Source organism: Onychomys torridus, chromosome 3 (assembly GCF_903995425.1).
Source record: "Onychomys torridus chromosome 3, mOncTor1.1, whole genome shotgun sequence".
Lineage (NCBI taxonomy): Eukaryota > Metazoa > Chordata > Mammalia > Rodentia > Cricetidae > Onychomys > Onychomys torridus.
In genome coordinates, this window is record NC_050445.1 from 156210303 (window position 1) to 156230901 (window position 20599).

The 20599-nt window shown below is 45.5% G+C and overlaps 1 protein-coding gene across 5 annotated transcripts in view; it reads right to left on the reverse strand.

Annotated features, from left to right (window-relative positions):
• The window catches only part of Bcat1 (branched chain amino acid transaminase 1), an 85554-nt gene that overhangs the window by 53938 nt on the left and 11017 nt on the right, over nucleotides 1-20599 (reverse strand). For 2 of the 5 annotated variants that reach the window (XM_036180770.1, XM_036180768.1), the window contains exon 1: nucleotides 14-251. The exons of 2 other annotated variants lie outside the window; for them this stretch is intronic. In XM_036180770.1, coding sequence (XP_036036663.1) covers nucleotides 14-16 — 3 coding nt within the window. In that variant the 5' untranslated portion in view covers nucleotides 17-251. Of the gene's footprint in view, nucleotides 1-13; nucleotides 252-1115; nucleotides 1517-20599 lie in introns of those variants that run through there. One more of the 5 variants, XM_036180766.1, reaches the window with a different exon arrangement.

Consider the following 20599-nt stretch of genomic DNA (forward strand, 5'->3'; position numbering starts at 1 on the left):
TCGAGGGACTCACCATCACAGAAAACAGAAAAGCGGAGCCTGGACCGTCCAGCACCCGGTGTCAGCACCAGCCGGAGTGATGTCCAAGCCTCCCAACCCGCCCCAGGTCTGGCTTATCTTCTAGTAGTTTAGGGAGGGGCTCCTTAAATTCCAGGTCAGCCCAGGAGCCAGGGTTCACCCGCAATGAACAAGAAAGCAATTGTCTCCCGAATGTCCAAATGAGTCATCTAGACCGAGGGGTTTAAGCCATTTATAAAGAAAAAAAAAAAAAAAAATTCCCGAGAGCGCTCAGCCTCGTGGTCTTGTCAATCACAGGCGCACAATAGGCAGGCTGCCACCAGTGTGAGAGAGCGCGGACTAGCTGGAACCATTTTCTCCACCCACAGGGTCCCGGGTGCTTCGGCGCGGCCAAAACCTCACACTTGAAGGACAAAACCTCTTCATACTGGTGGCAATTAAATAAATGAAAGATACCGCAGTTTGGAATTAACTAGGGAAAGGGGCAGGCATTCAAAAGCTGGACGCTAATTTGCTAAATAGCTGGGAAGGAGGGAAGGGGTCCTAGCCTGCAGAGGCTGAGGTGGGATTTGGGGGTGGGGACGGCTTTCCCTCATCCTCCAGTTTTCCAGGCTGTAACATCCGCATCCCTGGTGACATCCCTGCTATCCCTAGTGATGCCCAAGTCCCTGTAGCAACCCTCAAGTTCTTCCCGTCCCGGATTGTGACCCCAACATCTCTAGTAACGATTCCTGCGTCTCCAGTGGAGAACCATGAGTTTCCCCAAGTCCCACTGTCTTCCCTAATGCCGATCCCTGAAGCCCCACAGTGACCCCCTCAGTCTCCTATAGTGTCCCTAGTGGAGACCCCCGCTTGCCTAGTGGAGACCCCAGGGATGACCCCAGAATTCCCTGAAGACACTAGCAGCCCCTGAGTCCACAGTGGCGACCCTCGAGCATCTATGAATCATCTCCATCCCCGCCGTAACCCCAAATCTGCCAGTCCCTGCATCCTCCGTGGTGAACCCCGAGTCCCGTGACCGCTTCCGCCGTGACCCCCGAATAAGTCCCCTGCGGGATGCTAGTCCTGGCGCCCCTGGCCCTTCGCCCTGCGGGTACCTGGCGGGCCAGGGCTGCAGTTCCCCCAGGCAAGCAGGCCATGACGAAGCTGTGGACGCGTGGGAATGCGTGGCGCGGCGGCGACACGTGGCACACGGCGAATCCCGAGAACCCAGGGCCGCTGTTCCGTGTGGCGGGCACTGGAGGTCCGAATGGAGAGCCACCGGCGAGCAACCGGCACAGGGAGGAGCGCAGACGCTGCAGCATCTCCGTGTGGTGGGTGCGTGCAGTCACGCCGGGCTGGGCAAGCGCATCGAGAGCCCAGAAGCACTGGCGTTTTACTCAAGAACTCTGCAGGGCAAGACCTGGGACACCTCTGCGACACATTTACATCACAATGGCTTTCTCAGGGACTAAAGGGGTAAAGGACCAGGGTTTGCAGGTGGGGACCTGCATTTAGTATCTGGGCTTTGACTTGCCACCGACCTACATTTGCTGACCTCATCTGCTTTTCCACGCAGAGCCTCTGATCTAGCTACACTGCTGGCAGCCTCGGAAGCAATCTTCTTGCGGTTTATCCGGTTCAGACAAGACAGCGTCCCTGCTACCGTGGTGGCTGTCGCTTTTAACCCTAGCACTTGAGAGGCTGATGAAAGATGGTTGCTGCAAGTTCTGGACAAACCCGAGGTACAGTGAGACCTGGTCTCCGAGACAAACAAAAACTAGGGGGCTGGAATGATGGCTCAGGGGTTGATTTTGATTCCTAGCACCCACGTCCTTAAAAACCACCCCCAGCTCTAGGGATCCCATACCGCTGGCCTCTGAGTGCCTGCACTCAGGACACATAATTAAAAATGATGAGCTCCCGGGCATACTACTTTGGCATTTTTCTGGCAGTGGACTGTGAAGAAGCCCCAAAATAGTTTGACCACACAGCAGCCATGACAAGCTTAGGGCCCTAGATACGGCTTCTGTGACGGGCTTACTGGCAGGCAACACTCAGATCCAGGAAAAGCCTTAAGCTGATACCGCCCAGGGATCTACCCAGGGGTGAGGAAGTACCTGACATCCCAAACATTCCAACCATTAGATAAGGTGGCCAGATGCCCTTGAATCTAGCACACACCTGTTTTTGTTTTACAGATACCCCTAGACAATTGTCAGTCAATCAGGGTCCTGGACCCTGGAAATCCCCTCACCCCAACCTCTGCTACAATAAAAACTCTGCCCCACCTGAGCTCAGGGCTCTCTGCTCTCACCACTGTGTTGGACAGACAGAGGGACCAAGCTCTGAGCTTGAAATAAAGACTCTTTGCTTTTACATTAGGGATTCAGTCTCCGTGGTGGTCTTTTGGGGGTCTGTCCCCCGGCATGGTCAGCATCTGGGCATAACAGGACCTCAGTAGCAACATTAGAAAGAGGCGCTGGGGGAGGAGGGGTAGGAATAGTTCTGGGTTTCATATAGGAAATGGGAGAGTAGGACAGCTTCAGTGCCCTCCACCCAATCTCTGGCGCCAAGTTGAAAAGCCTGGCCTGTTCCAACAGCCTGAAGAGTTTCTCTTATGTGTATTTTTCCTTAACTTTTTCTCTTTTTTTAAATATTGAGGTCTATTTGTTCATTGTTACTAAGGTACACTGTGATCCTAGAGATTCTTGGTCAATGTCAGCCCACAGACAGTGAGCCCTCCTCGGTCCAAAATTAATAGTGGGCACTGGGTTGACCTAGCCGATCTTGAAATGGGAATCTGGCCTTGCATTGTGGGGAGAAGGCAGTTAAAACCCTCCTGGTTTCAAAGTCAGCTATTAAGGAAATAGACAGAGAGCGGCTTGTTTTGGGGGCCATAGAGGGTGGATTCCTTCACCCTGCTTAGCTCAGCACCCCACCTGCTGTTTCCCAGGTAAAACTAGAAAGGAAGTTTCACAGCTACCACTATTTAGGATTTAAAATTTCCTTTCTGTATCCAAAGGTAGAGGCATCAGAACTCTGTTGAGGCCCCTTTTTAAAGGAAAACTACTTCCTTCTGGTCAACAAAAAAATGGAATCTAAGTTCAACCTCCAGCCAGAGTGGAGAAGGAAATTCTGATCTGCCCCAAAGATTAGAACTTTAAATACTACTGACCCCTCCCTAAAGAGTTAACTAGTTGGGTATGTCAATCACCTGGCGAGAGGCCTCTTCAAAAAGCTGAAAATTTGTTTACCTAAAGATCCAACTCTAGTACTCTTGGGCATATGCCCAAAGGACCTACATCCATGTTCATTGCTGCTCTATTCATGATAGCCAGGAATTAGAAACAGCCTAGATGTCCATCAATTAACTGATGAATAGATAATAAAAGGTACATTTACACAAAGAAAACTATTCAACTGTTAAGGAAAATGAAATGTGAAGGTAAATAGATGGAGCTAGAAACAAGCGCCGTGAGCTAACTCAGATCCAAAACAACAACTATCTAATGTTTTCTCTTAGATGTGGATGCTAGCTTTTAAGCTTTAAATATTTGTTTCGGTGAATAATCACAGAGGGTAGATGGCTTGTAAAGGACCAGGGAGAAGAAGCAGATCTTCCAGGGAAGAAGAAATAGAGTATAGTATTACAAAGAGACAAAGGGTAAACACAACAGGGTTAACTAGGGGCGGGATGGGAAGTGGAGTGCAGGGACTATGGGAAAGGCCACATGGAAGCCTACTACTATAGAAACTTCCTAAAATATATAGACATATGAATAGAGCTTACATGGAATCACTAAATAATGGGGGAGACAATGCCCAACTAGACATCTTATGCCACCAAGCAAAACCTCCAGTGCCAGGAATAGGTTATATAGCTTGTTGCACTGTTGGCCAAAGGGGTCCCATGGATTTCCAAACATCACAGGCTGTTGCCAAGGCTATTAATGTCTCTCCATGACCTGATGGTAGGGTCATATTGCTGAAGACACAACTTATGCCATCAAACATGGAGAAATCGAGCTAGTGCCCAGCTGAAGCCTCATCCCTACAGACTAGCATGTATGGTGCTGGAAGGTGCTCGGTGCTGCCAGAGGAGAAAGGGAATCAGCAGGAACTCCCAGCTATGAACCCGCAACTACAACAGCAACCTGTCTGCAAGACACACCAGTGAAACAGTGGCACAAATGTCATCGTCGGATACAAAGTAGGGCCCCCAAAATAGCAGTGCTGGTGACAATATCCTAAACAGAAGGACTCTGACTTGACCCGGTAAACAGAAAGATTGTTAGGAGTAAAAAGAGAATCGTAAACTCAGCATTGGGCAGGTTTGTTTCCCAGGAAAGCCACTATGCCCTAACCCAGCCTCTGGCAAGAGCATCCAGCTCCAGACTAACCTTGCACCAATTCCCAGGCTTTTCTGGCCCACACCTCTCCTTCCCTGTCTCCTTAAAACTGACAAGGCTTTTCCTGTTCTGTCCACACACAGCCCTCCTGCCCAGACAGCCCAGCAGTTTGATTCCTCAGATAAACTTTTCTTTCTACAACCACTTTTTCTGATTAGATTTAAAGACCCACTCTATGAGAGGAAAGGCATACATAACACTACTTAAGTGGCCCCAAACCCGAGACTAAACAGGTCATGGGCCTAGAGGAAAACTTATTACTATTATTCTGCTAAAGAAACAGCAATAAAATGACTCCTAGTGACATATTGCCATGCACATGGAGCATCACTCCACCCTCTTCAGAGAGGTTCTTCTGGCAATAGATGGAAATTAACAGAGAGACCCACAACTGGACACTCGCAGAGTCAGAGACTCTGGAACACTCGGCCCTACATAAGATGCCTTGATTAAACCTCCCATCTCAAGGCTAGGGGCTCTATGCAGAGAAGGAGATGGAAAGCCTCTGCAAGCCAAAGGTGGGGGATGACTCATAGCAAACAAGATCTTCCAGGCCAAACATGAATGAACAGAGACTGTGACAGCATTCATAAAACCTGCACAGGTTCAAACCAAACAAAATGCTGGTACTGAGACAGGGAAAGGGACACAAAGACCCACCTCTAACCAAGAAGCTATTTGTAATTAATTCGTGCTGGGAGAGGGGAGAGTCTGTTACCTCCAGTGGAATGTTCAGGGGTGAATCAACCACACTCCAGTGCACCCAGGCATAGTTGACCAACACAAGGTGAACTCCATGTTTTTATTTTGTTAGGTTTTTTAGTTTATCTGTTTTCCTTTTGTTGTTGTTGTTGTTTTGGTTTGGTTTAGTTTTGGTTTTATGTTTTTATGTTTTGGTTCTTTTTTTCCTTGCTGTTTTGTTTTTGAGAGAGAAAGAATATGAAGTTGATTGGATAAGGAGGTAGGAAGGATCTGGGAGGAGCTGGGAGAGGGGAAAGAATATGAACAAGATATGCTCTATAAAAAATTCAGGACAGGCCGAGTGTTCTGGAGTCTCTGACCTTTAATCCCAGCACTCGGGAGACAGAGGCAGGTGGATCTCTGTGAGTTCAAGGCCAGCCTGGGCTACAGAGTGAGATCCAGGACAGGATCCAAAGCTACACAGAGAAACCCTGTCTTAAAAAAAAAAAAAAAAAACCATAATAAATAAAATTTATAAAAAATAAAACAGAATATCTGCTGCAGGATGAAAAGATGAAGGATGCCACCATCACCCACCCCTCCGCCTCCTGGAGTGAGTACGATGTGACCAGCTGCTCTGGCTTTTATGCCTAGACTTCCCCACCCTGAGGGCTGTGGCCTCCGACTGCGAGCTGGGTTGCTTAAGTCCCCTTAATGCTTTCCAAAATAATGATGATGATGATGATGATGTTATCAGGACGTATGTGTGTCTATGCACATGAGTGCAGGTATCCTTGGAAGCCGAAGAGAACATCAGATCTCCTAAAGCTAGAGTTACAGACCAAGAATATTGGGTAGAGGAAAAAATGTGGAAGTTTTTGTTGTTTAGAAAGCCAGACTCTGGACATGGTACATGCTAAGCCAGCACTGCATCACTGATCTGCTGTCCAGCACACCACTGAAGGAATGTCCATCAAGGAACAGTAGTGCTAAGTTAGCCATAAGTCAAACAGGAGTAGGGACTTCTGGAACATAGCTGCACAATGGGGTGACAGAAGGTAATAACATCATGTACCACACAGCTCAGAAGGCTGGAAGAAAGGGTACTGACCATCTCCACAGTGAGCAGTGAATGTTTGAGGAAATGAGTTCAGCTTGATGTGGTTATCATGCAATGCATTATGGGTGGAACCACTAATATGGAACCCCATTAATATGTGCATCTTATAGGCTTCAATTTAAAATGAAGTTTTAAAAAGAAACATTTTGCTGTGGGATGTTCAGTATGTTAAATGTGTTGCTCTGATTAGTGAATAAATAAAACACTGATTGGCCAGCACCCAGGCAGGAAGTATAGGCAGGACAAGCAGAGAAGAGAATTCTGGGAAGTGGAAGGTTGAGGCAGAGAGATGTTGCCAGCTGCTGCCATGACAAGTGAGATAAGGTACCAGTAAGCCATGAGCCACGGGGCAACTTATAGACTAATAGAAATGGGTTAATTTAAGATAGAAGAACTAGATAGCAAGAAGCCTGAGCCATTAGGCCAAACAGTTTAAATAATATAAGTGTCTGTGTGTTTATTTTATAAGTGGGCTGTTGGACTGCTGGGGCTTGGCGGGACCCAGAGAGAAAACTCTAGCTACAACAATTTTGTATTTCTGTCATTTAACTATGAAATGTGACTCAAAACAAAATGAAAGTGAATGTGGATTTAAAAATGAGATAACACTGTAGACGTTTTTATAAATGTGCTGGCTAGTTTTATGTCAACTTGACACAAGCTGGGTCTTCAAAGAGGAGGGAGCCTAGGTTGAGAGAAACCTCCATAAGATGGGGTTCTGGGCAAGCCTGTAGGGCATTTTCTTAATTAGTGGTTGATGTGGGAGGGCCTAGCACATTGTGGGTGGTGTCATCCCAGGACTAGTGGTCCTGGGTTCTATAAGAAAGCAGACTGAACAAGCCATGGAAAGCAGGCTAGTGAGCAGAACCCTCTATGGCCTCTGCAGCAGATCCTGATCCAGGTTCCTGTCCTGTTTGAGTTTCTTTCCTGGTTTCCTTCAATGGTGGACTACAATGTAAGAGTCTAAGCCTTTCCTCCTTAACTTGCTTTTTTTGACAGCAGTAGTGACCATAACTAGAATAGTAGATAAGTCACTGTTCATTGTATTTCATGAGGAACTAGTTTTTTCCCCACAGGAGGATAATATCCTCATGCTTATCAATTATTAATATGCCATAACTAGAATCATCAAGAATGTTAGGTTAAGTTGTGAGATGTTAGGTCACTCTGTTTAAATGCCATATTAAGAAAAGATAATTTAACTCTATGTGTGTATGCTGGAGAGTGTGTGTGCGTGTGTGTGTGTGTGTGTGTGTGTGTGTGTGTGTGTGTGTGTGTGTTTCAGGGTCTCATGTTCCTTAGGCTGGTCTCAATCCTATGAAGCCAAGGCTGACCTTGAACTCCTGACCCTCCCTACCTCCACCTTCCAAGTCCTGGGGTTAGAAGCATGTACCATAACACCCAGCCTATTCAGGGCTAGAATCTTACCCGGGGGCTTGGTGTGTGAGGCAAGTACTCTACCAACTGAGCTGTATCTGCAGCCAACATAAAAAGAGGTTTCATTGATTTTAACCTACAGGCAAGTAAACCCACTGCAAGGTTTAGAATTGAGAACAGAGTACAGGAGCAGGATTGTTGTCTGAGCTCCAGTTTGGAGACTGGAGGAAGGCCAAGCAAAATGGAGTACTGAGAAGACAGCTCTTGGCAAATACGCAGAGCAGATGATCCTATAATGGAATTTTCCCAGGGGCCTGCCCTGAGAAGATTCCTCTCAGAGTCCTGGGGAAGACACTACGTCTGGGTTTATTTTATTTCTCTAAGACAAAATTCTATCTGTACAGCTTCAGTTCTATCCTGACACTCAGTTCCTCCCTGTCCCTTCTTTTTCTGTCTTCTTGTAGTCCTAACCAAGCTCCTGTGCTTTTGACCTCTTCTCCATCCTCTGTCCCTTCACCCTCCATATTTGTTTCCTTGCTCCATACCCCCAGCCCTGAGAAACTCTGCCTTCTTCTCTTCTCTCTGGCCATGCAGATCTGTCTGCCTCTGGAATTCTGCTCCAGTCCTTACTGCACCTGGTTATGCAAAAATCCCTGTTGTCCTGAGTCAATAGCTCTGCCTTCCTACTAAGCCTGAAGACAAGTGATGATGATCTGAGTTTAGTTTGCACAAGAAACAAAGCTATGCATCTACCTCCTACCTGTCTCCTAGGCCCTGTAGAGGTGTAAGTTACCTAGTGGATCAGCTCAGCAGTAGGTCTGAGAAGCTTAGCTGTTGGCCAATATGACCTAATAGTATATGGGAAAACAAGAATTTCATAGCAGAAGACAGCTGATATACATATATATATATACTAAATAAAACCAAATATTCCTTGATAAATGGCTTCCTCTTGAAAGACTCTTGATCAGTCAAGGTATAGCTTAATATAGCTGAATCTCTATAATATAGTCTTGCAGCTTGCTGCAATCCTGTTAAAAAACTGGACCAGGCTGCAGTAGGAGATAGGGATACAGGATACTGTGTAGCTATGTTCTCAGACAGAAACAATCTGGACTAGAGGGAGACTCTTAAGTCAGGGAAATAAATACAACTCAAGAGACTCGGGAAGTGTAGCTGAAAGTTTTCCTGTGTCCTGCCCAGCCTGCAGCTGCTCAGACCCAAGTAAACACACAAAGGTTTATATTAATTAAAACTGCTCAGCCATTAGCTCAGGCCTACCACTGACTAGCTCTTACACTTAAACTCAGCCTATTCCTGTTAATGTTTATGTAGCCATGTATTCCATGGCTTTACCTGTAGGCCATTACATGCTGCTCAATGGACAGCAGGTTGGCATCTCCTGACTCAGTCTTCCTCTTCCCAGAATTCTCCTCTCTGCTTATCCAGCCTATACCTCCTGCCTGGCTACTGCCAATCAGCATTTTATTTATCAACCAATCAGAGCAACACATATTCACAGAATACAGAACATCCCACAGCACCTCCCCTTTTCTGTCTAATCCAAAAGGTAGGTTTTTAATTTTTTTTTTTTTTTTTTTTTTTTTTTTTTTTTTTCAAGACAGGGTTTCTCTGTGTAGCTTTGCACCTTTCCTGGAACTCACTTTGGAGACCAGGCTGGCCTCGAACTCACAGAGATCCACCTGCCTCTGCCTCCCGAGTGCTGGGATTAACAGCATGCGCCACCACCGCCCGGCCAAAGTTTTAACTTTAACATAGTAAAATTACATATGCTAGAACAGTTATCAAGCAAGAATTATAGTTATAATCTAGTCTATTTGTATTTGGAAAAATTAAAGAAGATATCCTATCTATCCTATATTTGTGAGTCTAAGGTTTCATATCTATCTTACCTCTTATCATAACCAAGGAAAATTGTAACTATCTAGTCTTCAACTACATCAAAGACCTCAGAAGGATATAATATTACCTAAGTAAAGAGGCAGAGCATTGTAAGCAACTTCCAAAAATCTAGAATGACAGAGACAGTTGCCTGCCTGGACAGTCATCCAAAGTTCTTCTGCAATGTTGGGGCATCTGTCTTCAGCGCAAAGACCTAGATTCTCTCAGTCACTTCTCTCAGTGTCCTGTAGAATGTCTGGCAGTTTCCTCTGCAGAGCAGGAACCTGAAGGACCATTTTGCCTTGCAAAGTTCAGTGGTCACCATCCCATGGATCCTGCATGTCCAGTTGACACAATATTTTGTCAGTCCAAGCAAGAATAGTAGTTTCTTGCCTAAATGGCTGTCTTTGCCAAGAAGATAAACTCTACATGGAGTGTCCTCAATGCCCATCCTCCTCTCTAAAGTAAATCGGTCCTGCCAGGAGCAGACATGTCTCACTGTCCAGAAAGTCCAAGTTTTTAAAACATTTTAAATGCCATATTCTGTAGGTCTTTGAACTGTTTGAAGATTACCTACCTAATTGAAATATATCTATGTACACCTAGAAAACTTAACATGACTATAAGTTTGACTATCATAGAAGACTTATTATTAATCTGTATTTCTTAATTATACATTACAATTTAAATGAATTACATAAACATAATACCTTAAATGAGAGTAAAAATGTATATAATGTATAACAAAATTAAGTTTAAATTTGTATCAATAAACTAAAATCTATAGCAATGTAAAATATTTATCCTATATTTCTATATCATATCTCCCTTTCTTACTTTAGAAAGATATTGACTATGACCAATAACAATTTGTAACCAACAACCTAAACAAAGACAAACATCCATAATCCACTTTTGGGAATGTGGGCATAATTTTCTCTTCCTACTGATAGAGAGTGCTGGTAATCTTATGGGGACACAAAGAAAATTTTAGGATTATGGTCAAGTCCTGAATGGAGTAGTCTGTGATGCTGTATTCTCTAAGCCAATTGCCTTGAAGTTGATTTTCAATTATCTGAGCCATGGGGTCATCAGAGACCTTTTAGGGGGTCTTGGCTGATCAAACCTGATGTATCTTAACCTGGAACAAATCCATAGCCTCTTGCTTTCTGTGGAAACAAAAACAGAGCCTCCTTTCCAAAGCAACATATCCTTAGATCAAATTTTGAAGTCAAGATACCTTTAAAATACACATATTGGTTTAACTGAGCAGTCTTTACAATCAAATGTTTTTCTGTAGTTAAAAATCCCAAAGACAACATAATCTAGATTCTCTGTGTGATATCCATCTTTATATGGCTTATTTTTTATATTGTCTTTACTGTCTCTTTAAAGACTTTATTTTTTAAAAACTATTTCTTTATATAACTAGCTATATTCCTTTTCCTCTCTCTTCCAAGCCGATGTACATTTTTATACACATTATAAGCCATTTTAAAGTCTTATTCCATCTGAATCTGTCTTATTGTGAATCTTGTCTTTTTTTTTTTTTTCCAGAGCTGAGGACCTCAAGCGTTCTACCACTGAGCTAAATCCCCAACCCCATTTTTTTTTTTTTTTTTTTTTTTTTTTTTTTTGGTTTTTTGAGACAGGGTTTCTCTGTGTAGTTTTGGTGCCTGTCCTGGCTCTGTAGACCAGGCTGGCCTCGAACTCACAGAGATCCACCTGGATCCGCCTGCCTCTGCCTCCTGAGTGCTGGGATTAAAGGTGTGTACCACTACTGCCCAGGCCTTATTGTGAAGCTATTGCTTTAAACTGCAGCATTACTAGGACTGAAATGGCAGCTTTGGCTGCTGGCTCCACCCATCTCAGCTTCTCAACATGGCAGAGCTATGTTAACCAGGCTCAGTGTCAACTATGTGACGCAGTGGGTCTATGCTTCCACCCAGTAGCGTGTAGCTCAGAAACCTCTTTTTTATTTATTTATTTATTTATTTTTTTATTTTATTTATTTTTTTATTTTTGTTTTTTTGTCTGCACTAGCAAAAGCTATATCCACCATGCAGTGTACTATACAGCTTGGAGACGCCTCTGTGTAACATGGCATAGGTCAAGCCCACACGCCACAAACCGGCCATAGAGTAGCTTAAACCCACAAGCCACAGCTGGCCTAAGAGAGACAACTAGGAAGCTGTTTTTAGCTCCGTTTCAGAATTTTTTTTTTTAAAGGTTTTCTCAGGTTTTAGGTAGAAACTCTTGACCCACTTTTTGGCATGCAGGACCAGTGGATGAAAGAGATTTGTCCTGACCGTGGGCCAGGTGGGACACAGAAAAACTTCAGCTACACAGGAAGTCCCTAAAACTCACAAGACCCCAAAGGCCTGGGACTGGAGAGATAGCTCAGATATTAAGCATGCATTGCTCTTGCAGAGGACCCTAGCCACCTGGGCAGCTTGCAACTGTCTGTAGCTCCAAGTTGTCTGCTGTCTCTATGGGATGAACAGAAGTCAGATAACAGGAGGAAACAGCCAGATTTCAGCAAGTCTCACCAAGTGGCCAGGAGAAAGGATGGGAAAGGGGAGAGGATGGGAGAAGGGCAGAGGAAGAGCTCCCAGGAGAGCTCAGTGGAGACAGTCACTGAGAACCATAGAATCCTCCAGATGCTGTGGTCTGAGGAGGTGAACAGAGTCTGGTGAGGTACACTGAGTTCTGAGGAATCTCTGAGACTGGCTACGGGAGATCCCCCAGGGTCTGATGACTGACCTCACTGGCAGTAGCTTTTGGCAGGGCATTGGATACAGGTGGATACTGAGCAATGACTAACAAGAAGAAAAATCTGCATCCCACCACGTGTCACCTCTGATCAATTCTCTGTTGATTTTTGAGACAGTATCTCACCACCCGAGGCTCATGAAGTATCCATATGGCCTTGAACTTCTAATTCTCCCCTACCACCTTTCAAGGCTGGAATGGCAAGAGCACTCCACCACACCCAGTTTATACCGTGTGCTGGGGCCAAACCTAGGTCTGCAGACACGCTAAGCAAGCGCTCTGCCCACTGAGCCACGTCCCCAGTGCCTGAGTCACCCTTATCTCACAGTGAGGATCAGGAGCCCTGGTGATGAGAACTGTAGATCATTTCACCCTGCCACAATTATGTGACTCCCTCTTGGTTTTACACTGCTGGCATTTTCTTTATTCTGGACTTATTCTTTTCATTTTTTAAATTTGTGTTTGCTTTTTCTTCACAGATTTCTTAAATCCAATTATCCCAATCAATTAGCACTTCCTTACCTAATCTTCAAATCTCCTTAGCTCAGCTCCTGGAGACCCTGCATGGCAAACCTACTTGAGAGGCCTTTCACAGGTGGCCCAATCTCTAGTCGTGACTTAGTTTCCTCTTCCCTCAGAACACCACACAAAATCGTCACTGTGGCCACATAACAGGCAGAACACATGCAGTCCAGTGTCACAGGGGAAATGAATGTGGTAGCTCCATTCAGACAGGACAGACGCCCAGCCTGCTCCTCACTCCCCTCCCTGTCCTTTGTACCTCCTGTAATTCTCTGTACAAAGGACAGCTTTAGCCTGAAAGGCCTCCAGCCATCTTCAAGCTCTTTTCCCAGGATCGATGGAGAGAAAGAATCTGAGTAGAGATTAGAGATTTCAATATATATTTGGAAACAAGCTCAGAATTTTGCATTTTACCCAAATAGTCTTACATCTCAGGTTCTGAGCAGGAGACATTAAGCCTAACTGAATGAGGCTTAAAGGACAACAGGAGGCATTTCCTTCAGGGCTGTAGAGAACGTAGTGTACACACTGTCACTTGAAGAGGCGCTCACGCTTTCTTTATTTTCTTTTTTTTTTCCTCCTCCTCACTGTGTAGTCCTAGCTGGCCTCAAACTCACTATATAGACCACATTGGCCTTGAACTCACAGAGATCTGTCTGCCCCTGCTTTCTGAATACATGGACCACAACACTAGGTAGTACTCTCTACAGAGCGAGATCCAGGACAGGCACCAAAACTACACAGAAAAACCCTGTCTGGGGGGGGGGGGATTCATGTCATAGAGCTGGAGAGATGGCTCAGTACTTAAGAGCAATGGCTGCTCATGAAGATGTTGCAGAATATTACTTTAGCTATGTAAAGGTGTGTTACATTTGTTTATGCTGCATTTGTTTAATGATGTAAGGACATGTTGCTGTTTCACCTTGCCTGCCTAAGGCACCTGATTAATCTAATAAAAAGCCATTAGCTAGGCAGTAGAGGGATAGGAAGGGCTGGTGGGTAGAGAGAATGAGGAGGAGGAGGAGGAGGAGAAGATCTAGGCTCAGGGGAGAAGAGAGGAGAGAATGAGGGAGGAAGAGGAAGATGCCCAGGCCACCTAGCCAGCCAGCCAGCCACAGGGGCAGTGAAAACAGGACATACAGGAAGGAAGGAAGGAAGGAAGGAAGGAAGGAAGGAAGGAAGGAAGGAAGGAAGGAAGGAAGGAAATTAGTTGGAAACCCCAAGGCAAATATAGATGAAGAGAAAAAGGCTAAATTAATTTATAAAAGCATATGCTAAGGCTGAGCATTCATAGTTAATAGTAAGTCTCCATGTCATGATTTCGGAGCTGGCTGGTGGCACAAAATCAAGCATGTTACATGCAGAGGGTTAGAGTCTGGTTCCCAGCAGCCGTATAGGGGACTTCATAACCACCTGTAACTCCAGACCCAGGAGACCCGACATCTTCTTCTGGTCTCCACAGGTTCTGCACTCACATGCACAAGACCATACACAGACACAAAATTGGTAATTCCACGGGCCTCTGATGGTGACCATGTGAAGATGGAGGGCAGGGCACTGCTCCAAACTGGTTCTGATTAAATGCCAGGAACTGCCTCTGCCAGCAAACACTGGCTTTCCTTGAAGGTCTTGTGGGCCAGCAGCCTGTGCTGTCTGCAGCTCCACTGTGTCACTATTAATGATCACCAGGAGCTTTGCAGCCATCCATGGAAATGTATCTGTGTGCTTTCTGTTGCTACAATAAACAACATGCCCCCAAACAATCTGGGAGTCAGGGTTTATATTTGGTTCATGTGTTTGGATCACGGTCCATCATTGAGGGAATGTAGGGCAGGACTACCTTCCCAGGGGTGGCAGCATCTACTGTGGGAGGAGCCCTCCTACACCAATCATCAAGGAAATGCCATCAGACATGCCCACAGGACAGTCTGAATGGAGGTATTTCCTCAACAGAGGTTCCTTCCTCCCAGATGACCCAGTTTGTGTCAAATTGACAAGAAGGAAGGAAAGAGGGAGGAAGGAGGGAGGGAAGAAGGGAGGAAGGAGGAAGGAAAGGAAGGAAAGAAGGAGGGAGGAGGGAGGAAGGAGGAAGGAAAGAGGGGAGGAGGGAGGAAGAATGGGAGGGAAGAGGAAGGGAGGGATGAAGGGAGGAAATGGGCAGAGGCAGGTGCATAGACGACCACCCCAAGCTTGCTATGCTCCTCTGAGATGCCCCAGTCCACAGATGAAGATCCCAGAGACATGGGAGACCACTGCATGGACTAGGTCGGCATTTGTCTGCCCAGGAAGCACAAGGCAGGACATATTTACAAGTGATCAACACAGAGAAAGGTGGGGGCATGGCTGGTAGTGGACAGCAAGCAAAGATTCTCAGCAAACAGAGAAATGGGAAGTTGAACCACCACAGTCTGCAGGAACAGCTAACTAAAGGGTCTTTCTCATAAGGGTGCCATACAGTCAAAAGAACATGGCAGTGCATGGGAGCACAGACCTGTCATCACAACACCTGAGATACACAAGCAGTAGGGTCGAGTTCAAGGTCCACTGGGTGTGGTAACACAAGCTTTCTAATACCAGTACTTGGGAGGCAGAAATAAGGAGATTAGTGAGAACAAGTCTAAGAAAGAGAGAAAGAGAGTTCAGGGTTGGCCTGGACTTACATAAAGCTGTCTCAAATTTTTTAATCAAATTAATATATGTGTGCAATAACTTATCTATGAGGAGTCCTTGTTGTGGAACTGTCCTCTGAGCATGACACACCTGGGAGTCTGCCACCCCACCCTCCTGCTCCATGCAACTGCTGTCCTGAAAGGTCCTGGAGTCTATAGGAGGTGGAGGCTGACGGGGGTGGGGGGTGAGGCTTCCACCACACAGCTTTTGTGAATTGTCACCCAGGCTGGGCTCTGGGGTGACACGGGTGCCTGAGTCATCCATGTTCGTGAAAGTAACCCCTTGTTTCTGGGGAAATGTGAACAGCTGTTCACCCCCAACGGTACCAACCAATGACAGATGGCAGAGTGTTTACTAGAGGACATTGGTGCCCCCACAACAGCTGCATCCCCAAGGACCCACCCATCGTGGAAGACTGATTCATAGAGCTGTATCACAGACCTACCACTACTTCATAGGCTCCAGCATCTCCCAAGATCACGAGCACCTGGAGGTGGGCAGGAGGGGGTAGTGACAGACTCCCGAGGGAGGGGTCCTGTTGTGGAACATTATTTTAACTGTGTAAAGGTGTGTTTCTGCTGCTTTTGTTAACAACACAAAGACATGTTACATTTGTTTGATTAAATAAAATTAACCTGGGGTCAGAAGGCTGAGTCAGCAACTAGCTGACAGGAAGGGCTAGGAGGAACTAAGTATAGCAAGGGTTCTTCAGTGGCTGAGCAGAAGGGTAGACCTCTTTTTCAGGAGACACAAGCAAAGAGAGGTTAGCTATTTGCTGTAGTGATATTTGCTGTGTTCATGACCTTGGACTATACAATCATGACCTTGGGCTATACTGGGCTATACTCATGACCTTGGGCTATATAGCCCAAAGGAGGTGGTGCTTCCTGGCACTGAAAAGGAAAAGGAGAGAGGTCACAAGGTCTCTTCTTCCTGCTTCCTGGCATGATCCAACTGCCAGGTGGATTCGCTCCTGGTCAGAACAGAGAACAACTCCAGCTGTTTACTCAGTTCTGTATTTGTGAATGTATTTCCTCAATTTATATCTTAATAAATCCCTACTACCCATTAAGTAACTCACGTGGTTGATCTTAACAATTTGCTCTTCGGCCTCTCTGAGCTAGCAGATTTCACCTCAACCTCTGAACCCTGAGTTCTATAGAAGGATAGACATCTAGCTAAAGTTCCCCGTAGCAGCTGTGAAGGACCCATGCCTGAAGGCCAGTGCAGGGAAGGCTGCTGGAAGCTTCAGAGTGGCCAGTGCCAGATGGGCCAGCAGCTGATTTAGGCACAGCCACCGGGTTGAATGAAGAACAACAGGAACCTATGACCCTTCTGATCCAAGCTCTTTTAGGAAGTGTCAACAATTCCACTGCCACAGACCTGGTTATCACTCTGTCCTTCATCCCCTGGCCAAGGTAGTCTCTATTCCAACTGTGCATGGCCCTAAGGAAAAAGCCATACAAAACCCCATGCTATTCTAACCCCAGTAGACCCCCTTCATTAACTCATCGGTTCATAAAACTGGACTGGATGCAGATGCAGAGCCCTGAGACATGAAGACTTGACCCACGCCCACTGAGTGGAGTCATTTCTTCCATCTGCCATCCCTCTGGCAACCTTTTCTTTCTACAAACTGCTGTGCCCTATCAGAAATGAAGTAAATGGGCATCCGGCACTCCTTGGGAGATCAGTAAGCTCACAACAAACACCAGCTGGCTAAGCGAGCCCATCAAACTTCCCGGGGTGACAGTGCCAAGGGCATGCCTGGTCCTGGTGTGCAATCTTTATAACCTTAATGCCATTGCCAGTTTGGGCAGGGAACTGTCAGTAACAGCATCCTAAGGAGTTCTGTTCAGCTTCTAGGGACCTTGACTCTGGGTAAAACTGGATCCCTGGCTTTGTAGGGTAAGCCAGCAGAAATCAGGATTGAAGTTTAGGTGGGTGGAGAAAAAGGGGAGGCTGGGAGGGTAGCATGCTTCTCTGGCATGCACATGCATGGGTTCAGGCTCCAGCACTGACAATCTTAAACGGTAATAATAATAAATTTTAAGAGGCTGGAAAGGTAGCTCAGTGGTTAAGAGCACCAGCTGCTCTTGCTGAGGGCCCAGGTTCAGTTCCCAGTAGCCACATGACAGCTCATAATCATTTGTAACTCTAGTTCCAGGGGATTCAACACCTTCTTCTGACTTCTGCAGGCATCAGGCATGCATATGGTGTATATACAAACATGCAGACCAAATACCCATACACATTTAGAGAAAGGCAGACAGACACAGACAGACAGACAGACTCGGTATGCAAGCCCAAGAGCATGGTATGTGCTTCTCAGAATCATGGTTCAGCATCTCAAGAGTAGGCACAGACATCATTCAGATGGCTCTCCAGTCACACCTCAGAGGTTTGCTAAGAAACAGCTTCCCCTTCCTCCTCTTTTGCACTAAAATAAATATACATTCTAACAATTGACTTATCTTTCATTTTCTTCTAGACAAGGTCTCATTCTGTAGCCCTGACTGGCCTGGAACTCACTGCCTTTAACCAGACCAGCTCCAAATTCACAGAGATGCACCTGCCTCTGGCTTCTGAGAATAAACATTTAAAGGTATGCACTACCATTCCCAGGCAAATAATTTATTTTTATTTTTAATTGTGTGTATATGTACGTGTCTGTGTGTATGTGAGTACAATGCCAGAAAAGGGTATCGGATCCCTCTGGAGTTTCAGGCTATTGAGAACTATCAGACAGGGCTTCTGGGAAAGGAACTCGGGTCTTCTGTAAGTGCAGTACGTTAAGACCCCTTGCTTCTTTCTTGGTAAGTGGAGGAGTGAAGTAGCTGTGGCTGTTGTGATCCTGTTCCCCTCACCGACCTGGAGTGAAGTCTCAGTGAGGAAGAGCTGGAAGGACAGACGGATTTATAGTAGCCTGATTAGAAGAGGGCTTGAGACACAATACCTGAGTTCCATTTCCTTCTGCCCTAGCAACCTCTGTGGCTCACCACTTGGAGAGAATGAAAGAAAAGTTTAGATCCTTTAAAGAGGGCGAAAACCATGTGTGAAAAGAGAGATGGGACCATGCTTGCCAAGACCCTCCTGTCAGGTGCTTCCAGGCAAACCTTGGGGAAGATTTAAATAAAAGTTCACCAAGGACAAAACCACTGCCCAAAAAGATGGCACAGTGGGAAAGGATTTCCCACACGCGTGACAACGTGAGTTTGATCCCCAAACCTACATGGTGTTAGAAGGGAACTCACTCCCCACAAGTCAGACTACATGTGTATCATAGTTCACACACACACACACACACACACACACACACACACACACACACACATATGTTCTTTCTTAAAAATCACATTGTAAAGACTTTTAAAAGGTCTTTTTAATTTAATTTAAAGATCTGGCTTCATTTTCATTTTGCTTTAAGATGAGGTCTCCCTATATAGTACTGGCTGGTCTGCAACTCATTGTAGACCATACCAGCTTCAAACTAGAGGCAATCTACCTACCTCTGCCTCCATACACCGTAATGGGAATGCTCCACCATTCCTGGCTTAGTTAACATTATTTTCCATTTCAGAATCAGAAAACACTTTACAAACTAGAATACTTATCAGATGAATCAGTGGATTGGCTAACATCGGGGAACATCTGATAAGGGCTTAGATAGAAATTGTTTTGTGTCTGTTGAAACTAGAATAGTGGGTGTTGTGGAACTCAGGTGCTAACAGACTCCATTTTGACTTTTAACCTGATCAGTATAAAGGCTGAGTTCAAAATAGTCACTTCTGCTGATGTTACTCAAAAGGCTGGAGATGGAGAAGCTAAGTGGCTCCCAAGCCTTTCTGTGTGTGATCCTCTTTGGAAAGTTATGCAGGTTGAAGAAACTGTTTCAATCCCACATTTTGTGGGGCAGTTATGGAACTGGATGGCTGCCCCACCTGCTTCTGTTCCAAGGCAGTGATGTCATTCTCTTTTAAATGTCTAGCATCTGCAACACTTGACAAATGGATGAAATTTGGTGAATTATTCACACCTACCATGCTTTTGTTTAAAAGTGAGACCCTGAATACTGGTGCACACCTATAGTGATATTTTATTTGTATTGAAATGTGATTTTATTTGTATGTCAATAAAGTTGCCTTGAGGTCAGAGCAAGCCAGAGCAGAAGCCGAGCAGTAGTGGGGCACGCCCTTAATCCCAGCACTTGGGAGGCAGAGCTAGGCAGATCTCTGTGTGTTCAAGGACATAGCCAGCATAGCAGACACACGCCTTTAATTTCAATACCAACCATAGAAGACCTGGAGGTCTGTACAAACAGGCAGTGACGAGGAGGTCATGTGGCTGGGTTACAACCAATGAGGGAGGAGAACAGAAAGTCTTTAAATAGACAGGACGCACAGAAGTAGGTCTCTTGCGGAGAGGAGGAACCGCAGAAGCAGTGAAGGGTAAGGTTTTCCGCTTTGGCTCTGACCTCATGGTTTTTAACTCTGCAACTGGCTCTGTGTTTCTTATTTAACAAGCAGGATACATCTACACACACCTTTATTCCCAGCACTCAGGAGACAGAAGCAGGCAGATGTAAGTTTGAGGCCAGCCTGGGCTACAGAGTGAGTTCCAGGAAAGGCACAAAGCTACACAGAGAAACCCTGTCTCGAAAAACAAAAACAAAAACAAAAAATCAAGCAAAAAAAAAAAAAAAAAAAAAAAGTAGGTTTTAAATGTGGCTGTTAGGGTGGAAACTTTAGATCAGCCAGTGTATTAAACTGTCTCCATCTCTGCCTCTTTAGAGGATATTTTGCCTTGGTCCAGCTTCCATAGGCCACTGGACACACAATTAAATGTCATTGGGACTTTTGCTTTTTTTTTTGGGGGGGGGGGGCTGTGTTAGTGAAGACCCCATTCTTCCTGAGCTGTCCCTATAAACAGGCTGCAGTTCCAGGCTATAGCCATTGGAGAATGCCACCTGATTGATTACTATACATGGGTCTGTCCTGTCCCCATGCCCTTGCAACTGCTAATCAGGGTTCTAGGACACAAGCCCCAGAGGTCATGCAAGTACATGCTCTTCACTCCTGAGCCACCTCTCCAGACCCTCACTTATAACTTTTATGGTGAAGACTCATAGTGGGTATGAAACTTTTAT